Source organism: Thalassophryne amazonica, chromosome 5 (assembly GCF_902500255.1).
Source record: "Thalassophryne amazonica chromosome 5, fThaAma1.1, whole genome shotgun sequence".
In the NCBI taxonomy this organism is placed as follows: domain Eukaryota; kingdom Metazoa; phylum Chordata; class Actinopteri; order Batrachoidiformes; family Batrachoididae; genus Thalassophryne; species Thalassophryne amazonica.
In genome coordinates, this window is record NC_047107.1 from 102533212 (window position 1) to 102559830 (window position 26619).

The window sequence follows — 26619 nt, forward strand, 5'->3', positions numbered from 1 at the left end:
GTAAGTAGCAACACCTGTAACTAGCCATTCACCCTATTGTCGTATCCCATAATCCCTTGCATGGGCAAACAGTGTTGTAAAGGACAATAATCAAGACGTTAAAGAGCAAACTTCACTTTCCCCCAGAACAACATGATCAGGAAGCGAGTGTAGCTCACAGCAGCTCCCACTGAAAATAACGGAGAGACAGCCTGTGATTCTCGCATGTTTACATAAAACAAACACAATAACAACATCTACAAACCCAGAGAATATATTCATGAGAGTTTTAGGCACAATATAAAAATAGTTTTATGTTGCGATGTTAATGGTGTTGTCTGTGTGCAGCGGTTAAAGTGCAGCGTGATCAGAGCGTCTCAGTGCAGTTCTCAATGTTACTGAGATCTCACAGTGCGGCGACCTCTTCGAAGTTTTGCGGGATTTGAAACGTCAATAGGGCGAATGCAGGATTCCAGAGCCTCGGAGTTCCCCCAGAATAAAGCACATGGCATCTTCTAGTGCATCATATCTCTGCTGAAACAGACCGTTTTTCTTTAAAATATGCTTCAGAGTCTTCATGCACATAATCACATTATGTCTCACAGACAAAGCCTCCAGTATATTATTGTATTTGAGCCCCAGGTTAAAGTAAAACTTAATCAAGTTGTGGTTATCCATGATGTGCAATCTATCCAAACGATTCAACGAACCTGTGTGTTGCCAGGCTGGAAATATGGATGCAATAATATTGAGAGGGAATGCAATAATTTGGGCCAAAAAAAATTAACTTCCATGTCCCTAGGCAGGCTCTGTAATATTGTACACAGCGTGTGAACATGGACAATGTTTTTTTTTTTGTTTTTTTTGCAGTCCCAGATCTGTTAGCCATTTCTGCAGGGGCAGATGCATACTCTCACGCATGCCACTAGCTTAGCTTATCGCAAGCTAAAAGTGGATCCTCTCGTTTTGGCCGAATAACTATCCAGTTTCTGGATATTCTGTGTTTGTATTCGCCCGCGGCCAATGTGCTTGATGAATTCCTGCGCAAAAAGTAGTTCCCAGATAATTGTGATATATTTCTGCGAACTTGTGTATCTTATGTGTTTTTACGCCTAAATGATCGTAATTCAGTACTCACACTCATCTAACAGCATCTTCTCATGTGGGCAAATTCAGTGTCATTTTGCAAACAACCAGAAACTTGGTCAGGCAAAAGTAGTCCGGTGAGCTCAATCTTTGGGTGAGCTATCCCACAATGCCAAAATAGTAGAGATGTCGCTCCAATGAGAGCAGCACGCTGAGCAGATGAAATAAATGTTTTCACTTTCTTGTGTCATCCTCCATGTATTTTTAATGTATTTACAATTTTATTATGTACTTAAATTGAATTTCTGAAATAAAATTAATCAATCAATCAAACTAGCTTTGGAGAGGAGGTGGTGGTTGACAGTTGTAACTTGGTTCCTAGCTAGCATGGAACATAACTACAAGTAACATTGTGTCCACATGGTAGCAACATGGACACAATGTTCCTTTTGGAGCAAACAGATTGCAGCCTCCCAGCAATGTTGTAGTTACATTCCGTGGTGCTAGTTGGGTTGGGTGTGCCAATCAACATTCTGAACACGCATTATTGGATAAAATAGAAAACATGAACTTGGGGAAAATTGAATGTGAATGTTTTTAGTAAAATGGTAAATGAACCGGGGCGGATGTAGCTTCCATTGGTGGGGGGGGGGGGGGGGGGGTGGATGGTCCCAGAGCAAAGCATGCTCCCCTCTCCTTAACAAGGAATGCAGCTTTTAACCAACATTCTAAGTCAATCTGGGAATCATAAGTCAATCATAATCATTTTTAATACATAATTTTTATTTTAAACACTGGAATTCTTCTGAGGACAGTGACTTTGGTCAGATGAGCTGAGCTGTACACTGCAGTAAATTATTCTGCATGTTCTGGATTCTGGTGTCTGAATGACTGGCTGGAATGAGAAACTACACATAGTCTTTTTGTATTGAAGTCCGAAGTCGGTGCACAGCATCACTGGACTACACGTCACAATTTTGACCTTAGCAGCAGTGGAACACCAAAATGTAAGTCCCTTTTCTGCTGTTTATGTAAGGATTAAACAACTCGAAACCGTGCATTATACGGTTTGAATGCACAACGCGGAGTCTAAAACACCACCACGTGAAGCGGAGTGGTGTTACTCTGCGAAGTGCAAACGTTTTATTTTGGCCAAAAATTTTAAAAATTCACTTGGAAATCCATGCTTTATCACGTTTTTGTCATTCACCTGTCAAAACACAGCTGATCTGCGCCAACTGATTTGCGCGTTGCTATGGTGATGATCAGAGCGGAGTGATATTACAGTGAATTAACTCACCGAACTACGTGTGCGTATACACGAAAATAATGCACGCCAGTCAGACATGGAATTCTCACTGACCATGGTATAAAAATTAATAAAATATCAAATGACAGGGATCTATTTTAGCTGTTATATAAACCAAATTATGAATGTTTTTACATTCTTTCAATGGAACGAATATTTAATTCAGTGAAAGCTGGAACAAACCATTCAACTCGGCTTCACCTTCGCCTTGTTGAATGTTTTGTTCCAGCTTTCACCTCGTGAAATATTCGTACCATTAACTCATAAACATTCATTATTTGTATAATATGCAGTTATGTCAACAGGGCCGTATATAGGAATGTGAAAGGGGGGGTTTAAATCCTTGAGTTGGGGGTCCAGTGGGCCGCAGGGCCCCCGGTGGGATCGAGGGGCAACGCTCTTGTGGGGGCAAAGCCCCCCCGAAGCAGAAGCTTTTTGAGGATTTCGAGGGGTAAAATGCTACATAAATTTAATTTGAAACCCAAAATGTATCATTTTAGGAAATACATTTTTATATACAAATAGTCCATGTTTGGGATTGGATCAGTTGCCATAAGAACCACCCAGGAAGAACCAAGATAACATTAATGCAAACTTTATACCTGCCTGTTGGTTGTGAATGACGCACCCGACAGGCGTGAAAAAACTCACGCATGCGCACGAAGGTTCAAGCTTGGCTGATGCAAGTGCACATGATTCAAATCCATATAGCTTTTGCAAAAAATAAAAAGGTCGGATAGTTTTCTAACAGACCTCGTATTTAGCGGTATTAATATTCGCGTTTACATTATGAATATCTACGTATATGTACGTTATGTATTAAAATAGCGGTATTTAATTTGGCGACCTTGTTTAACTTGTGAAATTCGCATAATAAATCCCACGCGAATATTTGCACCTTTACAGTATTTGCAACAGGAAGGAGAAACTCCCTTTATTTCTCAGCTTATATATACAAACATGTTTTTACAAACCAGACAAGTGTAATTGTGTGTCTACATAGGTATTTACAAGCCTACTAATCTGTTTGATATCAGAGGAGGATAGGGACCAGGGAGCAAAAATTCTCAACCCCCATGGGAAAAGTTTATCTAGCAGTTTCCCCTTATCACTTAAGGGATTATTCTGGCAGAGGAAATTGAAACTTGAGGGTGTTTGATAATGGCTGTGTAACAGTTAGTGCTTGTTGCTTATTATCAATGAAAAGAAAATACGAGGGTAGGCTGAAAAGTTCTAAGGCTCACTATAATGCAGTTAATGCATTACTCCTTCATGGGGAGCCTTAGAACTTTTCAGCCTACCCTCGTACATAACGTTGATATCCAGATCAGATAAAAATCAGCAGAACCCCCTCTATATACGGGCATGCGTCAAGGGTGGTGTTACTAAAATACTTTTGCTGTGAAAGTTTGAATTAGAACATTTTTTCTGTGCTGTTTGAGGCACATTGTTGGAGTTTGATCATAAAAGTAAAATCTGTGACTTTTTTAGTATTTTGAGACAATCGAGGTGGTTTTCCTGTTCTCTCTCTCTCTCTCTCTCTCTCTCGCTCTCTCTCTCTCTCTCTTTTGTCAGACACAAAGGGACGTGCACCATGTGACTTACACACGCTTTAGGAGGCGGATCCGCAGGCGGGGCAGCAGCCAGGGACCGGCTGCGAGCACTCCTCTGTCCACCTGGGGGCAGTGTGAGACAGGTTTTGAATTTGACACGGTCTGTCAGAGGCTGGATTTGGATTCTCCATCAAAACGTCAAGAAACCATCCTGAGGCCCAGCCAGGAGAAAATACAAGGTCATATTTTAAAACACGAGCACAGAATTCACAACAGTTATTCAAGCAATAACTGATCAATAATAGCAGTCACCTAAAGGCCTATATATTTCATGTTATTTATCAGATTTTTCTTTTAATTCTGACACTTTTAAAGGTTTTTTTTTAAGTAACAGCTCATATTTGATGATGTTCTAATTTACACGTTCATACTTGTGCCCCTGCAACATTCTCCATAGGTTTCACACTTCACTCTATATGCAATGACATGCAGTTTTCAAAGTCATGCATTAATTCCTCATATTATAATATACAAATAATGAATGTTTATGAGTTCAATGGTATGAATATTTCATGATGTGAAAGATGGAACATTCCAGCTTTCACCAAATCAAATCTTTGTTACACAGAAAGAATGTAAAAACATTCATTATTTGTTTTATATAACGGCTAAAATAGATCCTTGTCATTTGATATTATATTAATTTATAAACAACAGAAAAGGGACTTATATTTTGGTGTTCGTCACTGGTGCTTAACAGTCCAACATTGTTCTCAGACATCTTGGAAAAACAGACGTCCTTCCAAAAAAAAAAAAGACTGTGTATTTCCTCAATCCAGTGAAAAATCATGTCAGCAATTTGTCCAGGTTTTCATCCTAACAGCTCTTCATGCCTCCAGATGGCTTATAGAGTCGTGGATGATTTTTTTGCGTTAGAAGAATTAGCACCTTCAATCATCTGTCAGCCAAACAAACTCCGCTATGTTTAGCTAAACGCCACCCCCATTCGTGTGTGCGTGGGTAGGGTTTGCAGCGTGCAATGGTACAAAATGTATGGAACCAAATGTGCACACTAAATGCAACACAACACAAATGGGAAGAATAATCCATGTCATGTGACACACAATGCACCAATCAAATGATAAGGATCTACTCAGCCATTATATAATATGCACGATCTGCCCTAACATGTCATAAGAACAAAATATATCTTTCTAGTTCAAAGATAAAAGTTTTTGATTTTTGTAATTTGTTTTTATTATTAAATGCAATTCATATCCAAGCAACTCAAATATATTTTTAATTTAGTCATGGTTACAACATAAATTGCATTAATAAATGCATTATTATTATTACTACTATAGTAGCAACATTTTAGTGATTTAGTCTTATTTATTCAGTTTTCTTTAAAATTAACATCTCTCAAAGTACAGTGGTGATGGCTGATTATTTCCAGCACAATTCGCTTAAGGTGAACTTTGTTCCGTTTTCTGTCTTGCCATCAGAGAAACTGGCGGAGGTGAGGGGTGTGTCCCACTATGATAATGCAACATCAACATCACGGCACAGCATCACTGTGACAGGATGGTCTGACACAGCAAATGCACCAGAACAGGTGTGTAGAACTGGTGCCACTGTTGTTAACTTTGTAAACAGGCCACAATACAAACACAGTGGTGATGGTTAAAAAGGCTTCAGGTTCCCTCCATCAGCTTTCTTTTTTCTTTGCATGCTGCTAATATAACAAATATTAAATGTAAACACAAATTCACAAGGTAAAACATGAAAAATTATTTCACTGGATGTTCTTCTACACTTTGTTTGCATTATGACTCGAAGTGTGGAAAATGCCTTTAATAAAAGTGCTTTAAAATAAATATGCAATACTCTTTAACAGCTGAACTTAATCTAAAATAATATTACATATTATATCAGTTGCAGAATTTTGATCAAAATGGTCCATATCTTATCAGGAAGTTTTTAAAAAAAAAAAATCTGTATCACAAACTCAGATAAACTGCAGTCACTGTTAATGCTGACTTTTATTGAGAGCTCATTTTAACAGTTTGATTGGGAAAGTTCTTTAAAATGTGCAAAAGTTAAAGGAGTTGGTTATTTTGTTGCAGGGATGGCTGTGGAGCAGAGATGTACAAGGGAAAGGAAGCACAAATCAGGCTGGTATTAACTTGATAGTTTTCTTACTAAAATTCATAATGCTGCTTAATCTACACCAGTGCTTCTCAGTTTTTTTTTTTTTTTTTTTTGCACCGCTTTTTAGAAGCTGAGTAAAGCATTGCCTTTCCCTGAGAAACCATCTTTTTTTAAAAATAATTTTTATTTTCAAATGCAGGTCACCGACTTAAGGTACAAAAATAGTTTTTAAAAAAAAGTATATAACAGGAACCGAACAGAACCCCATAACTACCCATAACGCCCTCCCTCCTCCCCAACCCATGATCCTCTGTTCTGTATAAGTAACTCAAAAATTAAATGAAAATCGAATCTAAATCAAGTGACAACCAGAAGTCAAAACCATAACTCACAGACTTATACACATGCCACAAGTTACAAATCCAACTGAACTAAAATATAGAAAGAAAGATAAAATATGAACTCCATTTAATTAAGCTGCTGAGAGAGTTCACTTATTTAACTGTTATTACTGTAGCCACTCACTCTGTAGTAAATCAGTATGATATTGTCTTTAAGACCGCAAAATTCACTCCATTCTGGAGGGGGGTGTCTGCCGCCTGTTTCTTGCAACCCAAGAAACCATATTAATAAGATAAGGGAGTTGCTGCACAAACCTCCAAAGCACCGCTGTGTTTTTAACAGTTGTAATATTTGATGATTTATTTATTTTTGTTCATTTGTTTTGTGAGCAATAGACCAAATCTGAAAATTCCAAATGTCAATTCAGTAAATCAGAAGTTTCAGAAAATTCTGTACAGAAAGCAAGATTTTAAATGATGCACCTTAAAAAACACCATCATGCTAAAAAAAAAATGGCCTTTTTAAATTAAATTAAAAGGTATCAGAGTAGGCTGATGCCTACCATGTGCAGAAAGTATTTTTTAAAACTATATATGTTTTAATATTGTGACTTTTTTGTGACTTCAATATGGAAGGCACTTATACCAACTGATCACAAATATGTTACTAATCAATATGAATTTTTGAGATATGATAAACATATTTTTGCGCTATGATTTCCTTGACCTTGAGTTTTGACCAGTCTTGTCCAAAACGTAATTATGTGGAGATATTAACACAAGTAATATTCCCAACAAGGTTTTAGAAAATACAGGTACATCTCAAAAAATTTGAATATTGTGAAAAAGTTCAGTATTTTTTGTCAGATACATCAGAGGGTGAAAATCATATATCTTCTAGACTCATTGCATATAAAGTAAAATATTTCCAAGCATTATTTGAATTTAAATAATTACAGTCTACAGTGTTATGTGTCGACGCGGGTTGAGGAGCGGACGTGCGTCTGAAGGAACCCAGCGCTAAAATAACCAGAAAGCGGTTCCAATAACAAAACAATTTATTTTTTCCACCCTCTGGTGCATAACAAAGTGTATGAACAAAAGATGCGTCAGTCTGGTGGAGTGAAGGCTGGCACGCTCTCCAGCGCCTAAAAGGATCGAAGCCCGGCGCTTCTGGACTCACTTTACCGCCAAACACCCCCCAGGTGGACACGACAAACCGACTCTCTGCGAAGGATAGAAAAGGTGAGGTAAGTCAGCAGCTACAACCAATATCCTTCAAAAGGCACACACTATCAGCAACACATTCAGGTCTGTATTTAAGCTTTATGTAAATGAGCAGCTTCTCACAGCAGGTGGATGATTACCACTCCGCACGCCACGGCAGTGAGAAGCGAGCTGCACAATTCTCATCACAATTCAAATCTACTGCGTAACAAAATACCAAGTTACTATCAACAATTAGTCAAACAATTAATCACCTCAGATGTGTGCTGACAGCATGTGTCCCTCACCCTTCTTCCTTCACAGGCACGATGTGTCAAACCCAGGCGCGGTCCTCAGCGTCTCACAAACGAACATCACAAGGTCGAGTTCCCGGCAATTCCGCCTGAATCACACACAGCTTAAATGCAGAACGCCATCTCATCATCCGCTCCAGCCGAAAGTCTCCAAGGCTGCACCTGAGCACCATCCACAGGTGCTGCACATAACACTGATGAGGGTGAAGGACTCTTCAGCCAGCACCTTCTCCACAGACAAATCAGTTTTCATACCACCTGGAGAGCAAAGAAAAGAAAAGAACACCAAAATGTCCAGCCACACCCCCCCAACACACAACACTACAGCTCCAAAAAAACAAACAAACAAACAAAGCGGGGGGTTGGGGTAAGCCACAGAAGGTCATTGTTGACAATATTCACGGAAAGTTGACTGGAAGGGAAAGGTGTGCTATAAAATCATGGCACATGCAACAGGGATGAGTGGAGCCTGGCAGAAATTGTCCAGCAAAGTCCATTCAAGAACTTGGGAGAGGTTCACAAGGAGTGGACTGAGGCTGGAGTCAGTGCATCAAGAGCCACCATGCACATGTGTGTCCAGCACATGGCCAACTAGTGTGGCATTCCTTGAGTCTTGCCACACCTGATCAAGAGACGATGTCAGAAACAGCTGGACTAAAGAGAAAAAGAACTGGACTGTTGCTAAGTTATCCAAAGTTCTCTTTTCAAAGGAAAGTAAGGTTTGCATTTCATTTGGAAATCAAGGTTACAGAGTCTGGAAGAGAGTGGAGAGGCACAGAATTTACACCACTTGAAGTAAACTGTAACACTTCCACAGCCAGTGTTTGTTTTGGGGTACTATGTTATCTGCTACTGTTGGTCCATTGTGTTTTATTAAGTCCAAAGTTTTTAGAGCACTTCATGTTTCCATCTGCTGACAGGCTTTAAAGAGATGTCAATTTTCTTTTTCAGCAGGACTTGGCATCTGCCCACAGCACCAAAATGACTAGTAACTGGTTTGCTGACTATGGTATTACTGTACCTGAGTGACCCCATAGACCAGGGATATTCAAGTGATTCCTGAAAGGGCAGAGAGAGTGCAGGTTTTCTTTGCAGCCACCCCACTCCACCAGGTGATGTCACTGATTAACTGACTCCATCTGCTCAAAGTGATGTTAATCAGTGAACTTAATCAGTGATCTTTTGAAATATTCTGATAGTTTGAGATATGCATTTTATATTTTTGGTACTGTAGGCTGCAATTACCAAAATTAAAGTAAAAGAATACTCAATAGTTTATGTGTAATGAGTCTGTAATATATACAGTTTGCAGTAGTGTTGCACCATTCAACTTTATTGCCAGACACCTTTGTCCACTGACCTCATTACTTCAACAGGTTGTTATTATCAGGTTCTTGTTATCATATACACACTATTATTATTATTATTATTATTATTATTATTATTATTATTATTATTATTATTATTATTATTAATATGTTGTTTTATTATTACTTCTATTTTGTCATTTGATGTTTAAATGGACCACAATGGAAATAACTGTTTTCACTTTCTTGTGTCATCCATGTATTTTTAACATATTACAATTATTTTATCTACTTACATTAAACTTACAAAATAAAATCACACACACTCATACAACATACACAGATGCCACTTAACTTTTAATATATAGATGATTTACCGCCTCCTGCTGGATTGGCGTGTGAGCCCAGAATGTAATTATCAATGTCCATTGTTCAGTGTTGTTAGCTAATATCTGTAGTTACTCCTATCAATGTTCTGTTCGGCGGTGTTCATCCTTGATCCAGAATGCATAAGCATACCAAACAACAAATGTGAGCTCTCCACAGTTTGTCAATGATTGAAGTTATATGTATGCATACATCCGTGTACACAAACGACACTTCTCTTTTTCTATATTGTGGTGAGCTGTGTAGAAGGCTAAAACTGAGCCAGAACATTTGGTCTTTTCTGCATTCTTCCCTAAACAGGTGCTTTTATTTTTACACACCCACAAACAGACCAGAGGTGTAACACCATGTGCAAACACCATTGCACACACAAATGCACCTCCACGCTGAGTAACTAACACAGTGCAATGAGGACAGCATCTGTAAAATGCACAAAATAGTGCATATTGCCCATTTAGATGTTTGCATTAAATAAATATACAATATGGGGTTTGTCCATCTGTGTGCACAAAATTCAGGATAGAAACATGTAAATAGTTTAGGTTTGCACATGCAAAATGACTTGTCAAGGTCAAGAGGAATGTTAGCAGGTACTGATAGTATATATTTTGTGAGTTTGAAACCTTGGCGTTTGCTGATTGTGCTTGACAGACTGCTGTTCTAGAATGCTGTTCCGGCACAGATAGAGACTTTACAGAATAAAGAAAAAAATTAATTAATTGTAAACATCAGGCATAATTAACTTATTTTGTGCTTGTTTCTTTAAGCATAAATGTCTCCATGTATAACCGGTGGACCACACACAGACAGTTTGTGTGATACATCACAACTCTGCAAAGGAAGCACGGTGCATGAACATGCTCCTGCTTGGTCTAAGGGCCCTGTCCCACTGGCGTTTAGGAGGATTTGCGTATGGATTGTGCACAGAATTGGCTCATATTCCCTTAACATCCGCAATATGCATGAAACATGCTTGTATGAATCGGCCGACACCCGCACACGTCCACAATTATCCGCAGAGGCACGTTTTTCCATTACTGGGATTTTTGAGCTGCACAAAATTTTGGCTGCGGAAACATCTGCCTTACATACTCCATACATACTCAATACATACTCAATCTATGCGCTGTATATTCTCCGTCATCTGCTGATATCCGCAACTGACAGGGATTTGCAGCTTGGCAGTGGACTGGGACAGTGTGTAAAATGGATATTTTATGTGCCCATCATGTCCACATCACAAACTAAAATAAGTTGTAGCAACTGCATATATATTGGCCATGAATAAAGCATTTTTTATTACGTCTGATTTGCATCCTCCACAAATCAGATGCGCTGTGTTCACAGCTGGACGCCGTTCTTTGTTCTACTGGCCGCCACACACTCTGCGCTGGACGCTGCCTATATAAAATTATTATTTTGTGGCGGATTAATCATTTTATTCTGGAAAATGCCTGTTGAAAATGGCTCTAATCACCTCCTGCATCACAGAGGACGCTGCAGCTGGGCCGTTCGCGCGCGCACGTGCACATGCGAACGGCCCAGCTGCATAAAGCATTTTGAGCCATCTAAAAAGGTAATTATTTGACTTGTTTACATTGTCAAGGCTTGATAAAACAGTTGCGTGTTTTTCCTTCTTGTCTGCATCTGTTACAGTATTTATTCCTATGTTTATAACAGATTTAACTTATTGTCATAATCGTTCAGACGAGCTGCGCTCTGATGCGATCCGCTGACGTCACCACTCGCCCTGGTCACTGCATCTTTACTCCAATCAACTTATCCAAGTCCAGCAAATGCTCCAGAGCCTGTATTGTTGGTGTGAATAGTGATGCCGACGGCTGGAGTGTGCTTCATTTATGACCACAATGCAGGTGCCGTGCACGCGCAACACGTGTGCAATGCATCATAATACACCCGAAATGATAATTGCAATGCGTCTGATCCGTTCCCTCACTACATGCGTTATACAGCCGTGATAATGGGACATTTGTCATTTTTGGCCATTTTTGTTGCGGACGACAAGGAACGCCCGTAATTTGTATCCTCAATTCATGCGCAATTAATCCTCTCCCCAGTGGGACAGGGCCCTAATACAACAAACAAAAATCAAGGGTATTTTAGCAAACTGATGAATAACTGTGTTTTAATTTGACTGTATACCATTGTAGTGTGTGTGTTCTATTGCAGGCACTAAAGATAACTCAAATGATCGAGAGCCATTTGCTGTCCTGAACAAATCTTCATCAAGTCAACACGGCAGGTCCGTGATGAAGCTAGCTGCACCAGCACTGCTGAATGACTACTGTGAGTGATGATTTAAAAAAAAACGTCAAAGATAAACTTTGACATTTTCACTTTGGACTCTATTTTTCAAAGCTGTGTGGTTAATGTTTTTGCATGGGGCAATAATAAATTTAATCAGTGCAGTATTGGTTTAGAATGCAAACACAATCACAGTCTAACTGGCTTGGACCCCATGTGTACTGATTCAGGTAAAAAAAAAAGGCTGATTTTCAATTTTGTTTTTCCTTAATTTGCCACAAACCAACAGCGGCACAAGACACTTGAGAAAGATAATCTCAGGACAACAATTATCTCATATTAAACAAGTTGGAATCTCATCAGAAATGCATCATTTGAGGCCACTGAAATTAGAGATGTCATATCAGCAAAGAAGAAATTGAAAAAAACCTTCCACATCCTAAAACAAGAACTGTAAAACTCTCAAAGTTGAAACGTTTATACATTAAAATTAACTTCAACTAAAGTCTGGGTCTTTTAGTGAAGCTTAGGGCTAGTTGCCGGCGATCACCTTAGTATTTCTTCTCGTTTTCTTGTTGCTTAATGTTGACATATTCTACCTTATTTGTTGTCTTTCTGTGGCCTGATTATGTTTTTTTCTCTCTCTCTGTTTGAGGTGCGGCTCCATCCAGAAGTAGGAGTGGGTGTCTTCTTCTGCAAGCCTCCCATCCTGTACACAAGCATGGACTCCCAAAATTTACTGTATATTTGTATTGTCAAGTGTGTTTGTAGCATGGCCCAAGCAGCGGGTCACCCCTTTCAGTCTGGTCTGCTTGAGGTTTCTTCCTCAAATAATCAGATGGAGTTTTTCCTTACCACTGTCACCTGTGTGCTTGCCCTAGGGGTTGGTAAGGTTAGACCTTGCTTGTGTGAAGCGCCTTGAGGCAGCTTTGTTGTGATTTGGCACTATATAAATGAAAGAAATTGAAAATAAATTGAATTAATACTGGGAAGTCAAAAATCTGCCTGCCTGCCTGCCAAAAAAAAAAGAGATAAAAATAATACAAGCGAAGCGCCATGCAGCGGTGTGAAGCTCACTCATGGTACAGGGAGTCCCAAACAGGAAGTGCCAAATTTTGAGTCCACAGTGAAACAGGAAATGTCAAATGTCAAACACTTCCTTGATCGACACTTCCTGGATTGACAGATGAGATCCCATGGAATCTCATGGGAACTCAGTGGCAAGTTCACACTGAAACAGGAAGTGCCACATTTTGAGTCAACAGTGAAACAGGAAATGTCAAATGCTGAACAATTCCTTTCTTAAAATGAAGACCTGAAAGTTCAGCTACAATTTGACAGAAAGTATATTTCAGATGAAAGCCTAGATTTGATATTTTGGTGAAAGAAACTTTTGTATTTCTTCATAAGTGATGTAAATAAAGTCCAAGACATATTCAGTGACTTGGAAATGTTGATGTTTCCATCCCCTGACTTGTCTGAAGAAAACTGGCAATAAAACTGATTACAGGTTTTATCAAGTTTTAGAGATTTGCTTTCAGTTTGAGTTTGAAGAAGATAATTTTAGAAATTTTAATTCTTTATTTTTATTTTTATTTATTTATTTTTGCATTTCTTGTATTTAAAATGGCATAACCAAATTAAAATGTGTGAAATTCCAAGTGTTCCAATACTTTTGGAGGGCAGTGTATCCTTATGATGAGTGCAAAATGAGCATGGCATTACTACTGTTTGTTTAAGAATGTTTAATTTTCACTGTGTGAAATCATAGTCATATTGTATATCAAATTGATATGACAATATTGATATATGATAATTTGGCCATATTGTACAGCCCTACTGTCAACTAGCTGAAAACTTTGAATTTTAATTTGCTTCTACATTTAAAAAATACTTAAAGTGGTAGGGGGTTAAGAGGGCTGTCATTAGGGGGTCTGGGGGTGGAGCTCCCCCGGACCTGAAAGGCAAAAAAAGAAAAATGCTTAAAAAGGCGGGGGTCTCGGGGGGTGGATCGCCGCCAGAACCTGAAAGATTTTAGCCATGCTAATGCTCCCCTGAAGCACTTACTCAAAAAAGTCTGACTGACCTAAATGACATGGTGAGATGCTGAAGAGCTTCACATGCGACATATACATATTAATTATGTATTTCTGACATTTATAAATGCTTTTTGTTGTTGTTTTAATTGAATTTTGGTTTAAGTAGGAAATGTACATAAGCTCTGAAATGTGCACACTGCTCGCTAGATGGTGACAAATGCTGCTGAAATGTGCGGAAAGGTCTCGACTGTTTATTCATTTGAGAAGTTAACTTTTGGTGAAAATAAGATGAGTTGACAGTCAAAAATCAACTTACAGCTGTGTCCCTTACCCTTATGGGCAATTTACTTGTATCATATGCAGTAGTGTTCAGAATAATAGTAGTGCTATGTGACTAAAAAGATTAATCCAGGTTTTGAGTGTATTTCTTATTGTTACATGGGAAACAAGGTACCAGTAGATTCAGTAGATTCTCACAAATCCAACAAGACCAAGCATTCATGATATGCACACTCTTAAGGCTATGAAATTGGGCTATTAGTAAAAAAAAGTAGAAAGGGGGTGTTCACAATAATAGTAGCATCTGCTGTTGATGCTACAAACTCAAAACTATTATGTTCAAACTGCTTTTTTAGCAATCCTGTGAATCACTAAACTAGTATTTATTTGCATAACCACAGTTTTTCATGATTTCGTCACATCTGCGAGGCATTAATTTTGTTGGTTTGGAACCAAGATTTTGCTCGTTTACTAGTGTGCTTGGGGTCATTGTCTTGTTGAAACACCCATTTCAAGGGCATGTCCTCTTCAGCATAAGGAAACATGACCTCTTCAAGTATTTTGACATATCCAAACTCATCCATGATACCTGGTATGCGATATATAGGCCCAACACCATAGTAGGAGAAACATGCCCATATCATGATGCTTGCACCACCATGCTTCACTGTCTTCACTGTGAACTGTGGCTTGAATTCAGAGTTTGGGGGTCGTCTCACAAACTGTCCGTGGCCCTTGGACCCAAAAAGAACAATTTTACTCTCATCAGTCCACAAAATATTCCTCCATTTCTCTTTAGTCCAGTTGATGTGTTCTTTGGCAAATTGTAACCTCTTCTGCACGTCTTTTATTTAACAGAGGGACTTTGCGGGGGATTCTTGCAAATAAATTAGCTTCACACAGGCTTCTTCTAACTGTCACAGCACTTACAGGTAACTCCAGACTGTCTTTGATCATCCTGGAGCTGATCAATGGGTGAGCCTTTGCTATTCTGGGTATTCTTCTGTCCATTTTGATGGTTGTTTTCCATTTTCTTCCATGCGTCTCTGTTTTTTTGTCCATTTTAAAGCATTGGAGATCATTGTAGATGAACAGCCTCTAATTTTTTGCACCTGCGTATAAGTTTTCCCCTCTCCAATCAACGTTTTGATCAAACTACGCTGTTCTTCTGAACAATGTCTTGAACGTCCTATTATCCTCGGGCTTTCAAAGAGAAAAACGTGTTCAACAGGTGCTGGCTTCATCCTTACATAGGGGACACCTGATTCATACCTGTTTGTTCCACAAAATTGCCGAACTCACTGACTGAATGCCACACTACTATTATTGTGAACACCCCCTTTTCTACTTTTTTTTACTAATAGCCCAATTTCGTAGCCTTAAGAGTGTGCATATCATGAATGCTTGGTCTTGTTGGATTTGTGAGAATCTACTGAATCTACTGGCACCTTGTTTCCCATCTAACAATAAGAAATATACTCAAAACCTGTATTAATCTTTTTAGTCACATAGCATTACTATTATTCTGAACACATGTAGACAGACAAACTCATTCACACTCTCACTCACACCTACCATCAATTTAGAATCACAAATTCACCTAACCATGTCTGTGGAAGAGGGATGAAGCTGGTGTATCCAGAAGGAAAACCCTCACAAACAACACACCAGAGATCATCTGTCGGTGAGGACAGTGCTAACTGCTAATCCATCGTGCTGCCCGAGAACATTTCAGATTAGACTTATTATGCATGTGAAATCAGCACAGTCGCTCCTGTAGTTTGTCTTTCCTGACCCTTCTCTTCTTTTTTCAGATGCGAATCTTCTCGACTGCAGTTGTAATGGTATGATTGCATTAGCTCTGGGTTCTTCTGTTTACCTTTGGAGTTCAGAAACACACACTCTTGCAGGACAAATATACCCACATCTGTCCAAGACGCAATTGGGCCGGCCATATCCTCACAGTCAGACAATCTCGTCTCTCTGCTGGTGCAGAGATGGCACAGCGCTCTGTATTGGGACGAGACAAGGGGAGATACAGGTAAACGCTTTGAAGGATAAAGTGCATAGCAAATTGAGTCATGCAAGCTGTGAGGGGCTGTGCAGCAGTCAGTGTGGCTTTCACAAGACTTTAATGGTTTCTGTGTATTTGACTGTTTAGTTGTGGGATGTGGAACACAAGCGAAATATGAGGTGTCTGCCATCACATATGTCTGTGGTCAGAGTGCTTTCTTGGAAACAGCAGTTACTCAGCAGGTACAACAGTCTGTGTGTGTGTGTCTGCATGCATCGCCCAAAATGGACATGCTTAGGTGAAGGCCATTACATCATCATGACATCAAAGTAACATCACAGTAATGTGATAGTCTAATAGTAATAATATATAATATAATATAATACATAATATATAATATAATATATATATATATATATATATATTATATAATATATAATATATAATAATAATAATAATAGATAGTCTAATCTGATAGTCTGTGATAGTGGAGTTGAGAATGGCTGATGATCAAGGTTCAGGACCTGTCCAAAAATAGGTACACTGAAAAAAAGCATGTTTGAACCAACTTAAAAAAAAGTGTTGTTTGAACTTAAGTTTGAAAGTTAAATCAACTCTAACTTACAAACTTAAGTTCAAACAACTTAATTCATTCACATTTTTACAAATTGTAACACTTTTTTAAGTTGGCTCAAACATGCTCTTTTTTCAGTGTACACTTCCCCTACTCCATCACTGCATTTTGTAGCTTAGACCCCGTCACACATAGCAAAAACGGAGCCAAATAGTGTCCAAATGATGAATCGACCCACATCTAAAAAGTGTCGAGGTGCAGTTTGAAAACGTCAGACAGCAGTCTCAGAGCAGTCGACATGGGCGGGCTCATTCACACAGCTGCGTTGAATGTTTTGCACATGGACAAAACACTTGTGGTACAGTCCAGGTGGGACACCCATCGAATGGCAGTCAATGCGCAGTCTGAGCGCAATCTCACTGCAATTTACATATTCGTATGCCGTCATACAGTGGAACAAGCTGATCTCGGTCAAAATGGATCGGGCACATCAAATCCTGCTGCATATCCCACTTGTGCCATGTACGTGCACCTCCGCTGGATCCTGTTCATGGAGCGCAAAGGAAATGTTGTTATGCAACTTGTATTTGGCATGGATCCATCATGTAACGTGGACGCAGACATTGCGCAATCAAACAAAAGCACCGTCTCTCACTGTGAGTCAATGCGTCATTGTGCGCGTCAGCGGCTCGGCGCAGCGCCCGCAACACAGCTAAACTGGATGTCCCCCCACCCCCGTAATACACACATTATGACATGTTTATCATCGAACTCTGTCAGCGGAATGATGATGGAACTGTTTCGCCAGCCCATGACACCATAAATAAACATGTGAACTCACCTTTGTTATGGCCCCAGGTGTGTGTGTGACAGGGCAGGGCAGACACCGGCCAGGCACTGCAACCTGTGGTTAAGTCCCTCTTGTCCCGGCTCTGCCGTGTGCTGACAACATTGGCCCACAAATGCCTCATCCAACACAACATAAATATATTTGGCACCGTCCTGTGGTGTGGCACGTGCTGATGATCCAACCAGACAGCGCGGCACACAGCCCCTCTGTGCACTCCGTGTGTTCAACACATCGTCCTCGCCGTGCTGCGTCCATGAGCACAGTGCTGACAGTCCGTCATGTGTGTGACACACATATCCATCCTTGCGGCGCAATGTCCTACTCAGATGTCAGTGTGCGCAAGGGAGTGAGTCGACGAGCGATTCAGTGAGTGAGTGAATGACAGCACTTTGCATCCATCCGACAGACTGAGCACTTTATTTATGATCTTGGTGCAGTCTGATAGCAGTCTGTGTTTACGTACAGTTGTCCAACAACGATTGGGCTGCAGCCATGTGGGTGTGCACGACTCATTCTGGACCGGATCTGCCCACATTCTACATGGTTGTACGGGAGTCATGCACGGCTGTCTGACTGTCTGTCCCTCCAGAATGCGCCTCAAAGTTTGTGTTTTTTCCAGTTTCGGCTGATTCTGCTTGGTTCCTGCTCATTCTTGTTATGTGTGACGGGTTCTAAGCTGGAAGACAGAAGATAAAAAAGAAAAGGAGTCAGAGGCCATTCACTGGAAACCATCTACTGGTTACGACTTGAGAACCCTTATTTTTGTGAAATGGATGGTCATACATATTGCTTATCACAAGAGAAACCAACTGAGCGTGAATCCCCATCACCAAAGAAGTGACGCCTTGAAGGAAAACAAAATCATGACTAGTGACGGCATAATGTAGTCTGCAGCCTCACCACTAGATGACACTAAATCCTACAAATTGGTGCTTTAAATCATGTAAATATTTAACAGATGTTAGTGTCTTTTTCACCTCACAGCTCCAAAAAGTAAACAAGAACAGAGCTAAAAATAAAAAATAAAAGCACGGTTTGGAGCCGTCATACAGATCAGATTTACTTCTCACACCATGTAATTTACTGTTCGATCATGGATGTACAGAATTTCTGAGACAAATTCACATTAGTCTGTTAAAGTATGAGCTATTACACTGCTGCTGTTACTGAGTCATATTGTGCAAAATCAGATTTTAATCGACCATTTGCATGGTTGTTGTGCAGTGTTGTTTACTTTGCTGTATGGCTTCAAAGTTCCACAATTCTGCCTGTACATGTCGAACTTTCAGGAAAAGTTCAGTGTGAAAACAGCAGTGTTGTGGAAAGTAACTTTGACAAGTTACTTTTTTAGTTGCTTTATACAGTTCCTTTATGCAGTTACTTCATTAGCAGCTTTATGCAATTACTTTATTAGAATCTGCAGAAAACTTGCAACTAATAAGTAATGTAACTAATAAGGTAACGAGTAATCTAACTTGGTTACTCGTAAGATTGAGCAATCAGAAAAGTAACTAATCAGCAAAGTAACTAATAGTTACTTTTCTGAGTACTAAATCTTAAAAATAACCAAATTAGATTATGAGTAACTTTATTAATTACATTCAGCAGCTGCTGACAAGGTGTCCGCAGCTGCTAATGAAGTAAATGTAAGAAGTAACTGTAAAATATAACTGTATAGATTAACTACTGAAGTAACTTTCCAAAGCTACTTTCCCCAACACTGGAAAACAGACCCGCCATCACTTTGGAAAGGGGCATGGCCACCAGCAGCTCCTGGCTATTTAAATTGACACGCACAGGAAGAACAGAGAACATTTCTTTTTTAAGGGCAGCATCATCTTAATGTTTATTTTGCACTGGATTCAAATCACATCAAAGATCTATTCTGAGACATACACATGTCCTATAATCTTCACCCACATGGGCTACACTTCCTTGCACTTGCAACACAACAACAACAGAAGCAAAAGTAGAGAGACAGGCATCTGGATTTGGTTTGTCACATTCTAAGAGTGTGTGAATCAGTATAGAAAAATGTATGCAAGCTGATTTCAGTGTGCTTTGTTGCTGTTGTAATTAGGGAATAACCCTTTGTGTCTGATGATCTGCGGACGTCCATGCAGGAATTTTCGGTCGCAAATTGAGTTTTACTGGCGATGCATTGGTAAAACGGCTCTATGTTGTTATGACTGCAGCAACTCTCTGGCCCGCATGGGATTATGGGATATCTCAATGGGTCGAATTGAGTTAAATCCACAGTAAATCCATCAGTCAATCCAGTTAAATCCATTAAATCAACACATTTCGGCATCGTTGTCACTGCACTAGTTTCTATTGCTCTCAGCTGACAGCGCCATTATTGATACCTGCGCAGCAACACGGTTAGGGCGCAGAGTTACACATCAAATGTGAAACGGTTTTAATATTTTGCCACCATCCACGCAATGTTTCATGGTCTGAAATCTCACATGATTAACCAGTCAGATTTTTGGAAAAAATATAATTGGATTAGAATAGTATTTTCATAGTATGGCTACCAGTAGTAATTACTTCATGTGTAATACCTCAGACTAGTTCAAATTTACTAAATTAAAACACCATGTTGTGTAAAAATTGTGAACTTTCTGTAATTGGTTGAAAAGTCAAAATCATCCACACATATGATGTTACATTGTACAATTTGACCCAGACTGAGACCACACTTGGGGGAGGTGATGGTCTAGTGGTTAAGCGTTGGGCTTGAGACCAGATGATCCTCGGTTCAAACCCCAGCCCAACCGGAAAATCACTACGGGCCCTTGGGCAAGGTCCTTAATCCCCTAGTTGCTCCCGGTGTGTAGTGAGCGCCTTGTATGGCAGCAGCCTGATATTGGTGTATGAGTGTACTTGTGTAAATGGGTGAATGTGAGGCTTCATTGTAAAGTGCATTGAGTTTCTGATTCAGATAGAAAAGTGCTATATAAATGCAGTCTATTTACCTCCACTTCTTTTTCATTTGAGTAACTGTTGGCTGTTTGGTCTGGATTGTGTTTCTGGCAACATGGTGGCAGGGCGGTCAGCATCCTTGCATCTCAGTAAGAAAGTCTAGGGCTCAAAGACCACTTGTGCTTCAATCTTCTTGTGCAACTGGAGTTGTGTCAGGAAGGGCATTAGGCATTAAACCTTGTGAATTAGCAAGTCCCATACTGACCCTGAGGCCGATTGGTACTGGTGCTTATCCACAGATTTTGTACTGTAAGGCTGGACACTACTTACCCATGTACAACAGGTGGACTAGGACGAAACAAATGAAATGTCTTGTGGAAGGACAAGGACATGACCCAAGTCTACATGTTGGCACTCCAACAGCTGCCTGTTCAAACGGTACAAACTTGAGATTAGTTTGCGTCTGGACTGTGGTCCAGGAAATGTTTCACACTTCTCACAAAATATGAATCAAACAAGGTAGATGTGTAAACACTCTAAATGTTGAAAAGATATGTACAGCATGATCCCTGTAATAAATTTCACTAAAGAGAGAATAATATAGGCTTAAGTACTCAGAAAACTGCTTTGTATATGGTTTCACATTCTGACAGTGGTTCTATACTTGGGCGTATCCATCACCATGATCCACGAGCTCCAGCACATCTTGTAGGCACGGCTGTCCAGCAAGGGGCACTGTGCAGCTTGCAGTGGTCGCCAGGAGATGACCAGCTGGCCAGCGGTTCCACAGATGGTGTCCTTTATATATGGGATAGTGATATCACAGGGCTGTCGAGGTCACGGCAGCCACTCACTACAATGGAACAGCCCAGTGCTGTAAAGGTCTGTGCATGTTAATGTGGCTAATGTCTTGATACAGTGCATCCAGAAAGTATTCACAGTGCTTCACTTTTTCCACATTTTGTTATGTTACAGCCTTATTCCAAAATGCAGTAAATTAATTTTTTTCCCTTCAACATTCTACTCACAACACCCATAATGACAACATGAAAAAGGTTTTTTTTTTTTTTTTGTTTTTTTTTTTTGCAAATTTATTAAAAATAAAAAACACTAAGAAATCACATGTACGTAACAATTCACACCCTCAAGTATTCTTGAATATGATGCCACAAGCTTGGCACATCTATCTTTGGGCAGTTTTGCCCATTCCTCTTTGCAGCACCTCTCAAGCTCCATCAGGTTGGATGGGGAGCATCAGTACACAGCCATTTTCAGATCTCTCCAGAGATGTTGAATCAGATTCAGGTCTGGGCCACTCAAGGACATTCACAGAGTTGTCCTGAAGCCACTCCTTTGATATCTTGGCTGTGTGTTTAGGGTCATTGTCCTGCTGAAAGATGAACCGTCGCTCCAGAGTGCTCTGATTTCAAGAGCGCTCTGGAGCAGGTTTTCATCCAGGATGTCTCTGTACATTGCTGTATTCATCTTTCCCTCAATCCTGACTAGTCTCCCAGTTCCTGCTAGTGAAAAATGTCACCACAGCATGATGCTGCCACCACCATGCTTCACTGTAGAGATGGTGCCTGGTTTCCTCCAAACATGACACCTGGCATTCACACCAGAGAGTTCAATCAGACCAGAGAATTTTGTTTCTCATGGTCTGAGAGTTCTTCAGGTGCCTTTTGGCAAACTCCACGTGCCTTTTACTAAGGAGTGGCTTCCGTCTGGCCACTCTACCATAAAGGCCTGATTGGTGGATTGCTGCAGAGATGGTTGTCCTTGTGGAAGGTTCACCCCTCTCCATAGATGAATGAGCTCTGACAGAATGATCATCAGATTCTTGGTCACCTCACTGACTAAGGTCCTTCTCCCCAATAAATCATTTTAGACAGATGACCAGCTCTAGGAAGAGTCCTGGTGGATCTGACCTTCTTCCATTTACAGATGATGGAAGCCACTGTGCTCATTGGGACCTTCAAAGCAACAGAAATGTTTCTGTACCCTTCTTCAGATTTGTGTATCGAGACAATCCTGTCTCAGAGGTCTACAAACAATTCCTTTGACTTCATGCTTGGTTTGTGCTCTGACATGCACTGTCAACTGTGGGACCTTATATGTAGACAGGTGTGTGTCTTTCCAAATCATGTCCAATCAACTGAATTTACCCCAGGTGGACTCCAGTTAAGCTGTAGAAACATCTCAAGGATGATCAGTGGAAATAGGATGCACCTGAGCTAAATTTGAGCAAAGACCGTGAATACTTATGTACATGTGATTTCTTAGTTTTATATTTTTAATAAATTTGCAAAAATCTAAAAACAAAACAAAACAAAAAAAAAAACTTTTCACATTGACGTTATGCGGTGTTGTTTTTCAAATTTTCAGGAAACAAAATTAATATCATCCATTTTGGAATAAGGCTGTAACATCACAAAATGTGGAAAAAGTGAAGCACTGTGAATACTTTCTGGATACACTGCACAATCACAATATTGAGAACTGCTGCTAAAAGGTTGATGCTTTTGTGGAGATGAAAATAAGCAGAGAGCAAGCTGATGACTATGTGCCTGGGTGTATACTTTGTGTGTGTGTGTGTGTGTGTGTGTGTGTGTGTGTGTGTGTGTGTGTGTAGGCAATAGGATGGTGTCCGTGGCAAACAAAGATGATCGCCACAGGAGGGGGATGGAGAGACGGACAGTTGAGAATCTGGGACACGGAGTCAGGGACTTGTGTAGCGTCTGTCAACACAAACTCACAGGTGTAACACACTCACGCTTTATTTATTTATTTATTTTCTTTGAATATTCACCAATCTGCTGTAACTTTGTGACCACTGACAGATGAAGTGAGTAACAATTCTTATTTTGTTACACTGGTACCTGTCAGTGTGTGGGACAGGAGCAATTTATCATTTAGTCATTGAAGTTGATGTTTCTGAAGCAGGAAAAATGGGGTCACACAAAGATTTGAGGGACTTTGACAAGGGCAAAATGGACAACTGAGCAAGCGTATCTCCAAAACTGCAGTTCTTGTGTGCTGCTAATGTCTTGGTACCAGATACCACGACACACCTTCACAGGTCTAGTGGAGTGCATGCCTCAACAGTTCAGGGGTGTTTTCATGGCAAAAGGGGGATCTACATAATATTAGCCAGATGGTTACAGTGTGATGGCTAATCTGTGTATCTGACAGGACATATTGCTGAATAAAATGTTGATCGACTCTATCTGCAGATCTGTTCCCTAAAGTGGGCGGAATCCAAGAGATGTTTGGTCACAGGTCATGGCCTCCCTCATCACTATGTCTCCTGCTGGGTGGTTCAGACTGATGGTTCTCTCAGCCTAAACTATCAGCTGTCAGGTTAGACCGCCTGAAAGACATTTGCACTCTGATCAACCAACCTGGTCTCACGGCAAGTCGTGCTTCAGCAACACAAAATATACATTAATCTATTGGTTCGTGATATTGTGACAAAAATCACCTAATGTTCGTCACGGCAGCACAAATTCATTCTCATTCATTCTGTGATGGCTGCATGAAATTAAAAGTGAAGCGGGGGGGGGGGGGGTCAGGGGTGGTTATGGTTAGGGTGGGGGGGAGGAGTAAGATTTGGTTATGGTTAAGGTTAGGGTTTGGGGTGGGAGTAGGGTTAGGAATAGTGAGTTAAAAACAGCTCCGTCATGAAAATTTGACTCATTTCGTCAAGGGAGCACGAAAAAAAAAAAATGTGAGACTGGGCTGGATCAACACGGTGATGTTTTTGCCTGTTACTAACAGCATAACCTCACTGCACTGGTCGACCCATATTGATATAACAGAGTTAGTCATTAATTAATAATAAAATTCTTTCATGTTTATACTCTTGTGTGCGAAATATTTCACACACATTTTTGTTTTTATTATACAAAAAAAACAAAAAACAAAAAAAAAACTGCAAAGCAAAAATACCATTCCATCTTTTTGCACTTTGTGACTTGATTTTAAGGGCTGCTTTAGTAACTTTGGATTGTTCTTGTATTCATGCCGACTTGTCCAATGCACGACAAACACAATAAATCTGATGTTAAAGGTCATTTTTTGTTTTCAGGTCATTTGAATCGAGTTCTGCATGTGGACTTAAATCCAGGTTGCACTCAGATTTTCTCTGCAGGAGCTGACCAGAGCCTTCACATCTGGGACATGTAATTGTCTCAACATGTCGTTCCCCCCGCAGCACTACGTGACTGATCATGGTTGGTGTCTGTGTGAGATGTGGACTCACATATATTTTGGTCGCATTGCACAGAATGCAAGTTTCCTGTTTAAACCTGAACTAACCACAGCATACCATGAGAACATGCAACACAGGCTTTCTGTGTCAAAGACGCTGTACAAGTTTCAGTTTTTGTGATGTTTCATTGGTTGTTATATGCTTCAGAAATACAGATTTTACATTATATCAGTGTGGAATTCAAAAGCCTGTTGGCAGCAATAAAACAAAATTGAGCCACATACGGCTTGTTACTGTTTATTTATTCTAAGTGAATTTTGTGTAATTAATAAGGTGATGTTGCTGTGCTAATTGAAATATACTGAGCGTTGTTTTATGCGTTACCCTTTTTTTTTACACCTTGAACGTCCAAACAGTTTTAACAACAGCAGCCAATTATAGCAAGGTTTACTTTGCTTTTCAATTTATACCCAGTATTGCCACAGTTACTTTGAAAAGTTACTTTGTTAGTTACTTTGTTAGTTACTTTATACAGTTACTTAATTAGCAGCTTTATGCAGTTACTTTATTAGGAGCTGCCAACAACTTGTAACTAATAAGTAATGTAACCAATAAGGTAACTAGTAATCTAACAAATCATGGCGAAAGAGCCCGAATGAGCGAACCCTGAAATTGCGCCACTGCTGTAGAGAAAATAAAATAAAAATAAAAAAATAGCTGGAACATGTGGAACCACATTGCGCCACTGCTGTGGAGAAAAACAACAACAACAACAACAAAATAACAGCTGGAATGTGTGGAACCACATCGCGCCACTGCTGTGGAGGAAATGAAATAAAAAAAAACAGCTGGAACGTGTGGAACCACATCTCACCGCTGCTATGGAGAAAATAAATAAAAGAAAAAAATCTACACACCACAAAAAAAGAAAACACCACAATGTCCAATATTTAATCCCTCTTATCGAGCAGACAATACAAGTATGATCCTTCTGTGCCTCTGTATATGACCCATGGTCATATACATTTCATGACGTACAGTCATGAAATGACATGAATGACGCAGTGTGCACTCATTATGTTTTATTATGTCTAGCCCAGTATATAAATAGTCACTACAATCACCGGACACTGACAGATTAGATATTGGTGTATAATTAGTAGAAATCACTGGGCTGATATTAATAATAAATAAAAGGGGGCCCAATACAGAACCCTGCAGTTAAATAACCCTGGTTAAATAAAAAATAAATGCCACTCACGGGATTCAAACCTGCTATTTACAAAAGCACTGATTAACACATGGAAACTTTACCACACACTACAATCACTGTGTTATAACAGGAGCGTAAAATGCCTAAAATCAACAAGGAGATAAACGTATTTAGAAAAAAGAGAGAACTTAGACGATGTATAGAAGAGGAAGTTTTCATTATCTTTAATTACTGTGAAAAAAAGGGCCGTAATAACTGACAAAACAGCGTTCGTTACGGCATATTTTTGGTGACACGTGACTGAAAGTGGAGTATTTGTTGCACTATTGGCTTGTCATAGTCCTGTGGCGCGCCGCTCTCAGGACACGCATGTCCTGTCAGACAGGCGTGACATTCAGATTGCCTGCTGCATGTCCAAATGATGTTGACATGATGTCCACCTGTCAACGCGTGCTCCAGCCTATCGCAGAAGTGATCTATGTTTTATGTATTTCCACATGATGACAGCAAGGACACACACGTGCATCACAGTGGACAGTTGTAAGGTCATGTCCATCAAAACACGGTATGTGTTCTACAGCTGTGACATGCAGGACCAGAGATCTCAACAGCTGCTG

General features: G+C 39.9%; 1 protein-coding gene across 1 annotated transcript; it reads left to right on the plus strand.

The window, feature by feature from the left end:
• The first annotated feature begins 1095 nt into the window (after window positions 1-1095).
• LOC117509991 (cell division cycle protein 20 homolog B-like) lies at window positions 1096-24764 on the plus strand. The gene is made up of 9 exons (XM_034169600.1): window positions 1096-1101; window positions 3950-4211; window positions 11824-11940; window positions 16031-16257; window positions 16378-16472; window positions 21233-21461; window positions 23212-23337; window positions 23813-23939; window positions 24667-24764. The coding sequence occupies exons 1-9, from the start codon at window positions 1096-1098 to the stop codon at window positions 24762-24764; spliced, it is 1287 nt and encodes a 428-aa protein (XP_034025491.1).
• The last annotated feature ends 1855 nt before the right edge of the window (window positions 24765-26619 follow it).

Coding starts and splice junctions, on each gene's coding strand:
- LOC117509991 (XM_034169600.1), top strand. Junction 4,212..11,823: donor AATTCACAACAGTTATTCAA/GCAATAACTGAT, acceptor GTTCTATTGCAG/GCACTAAAGATAACTCAAAT. Junction 16,258..16,377: donor CGAGACAAGGGGAGATACAG/GTAAACGCTTTG, acceptor TTGACTGTTTAG/TTGTGGGATGTGGAACACAA.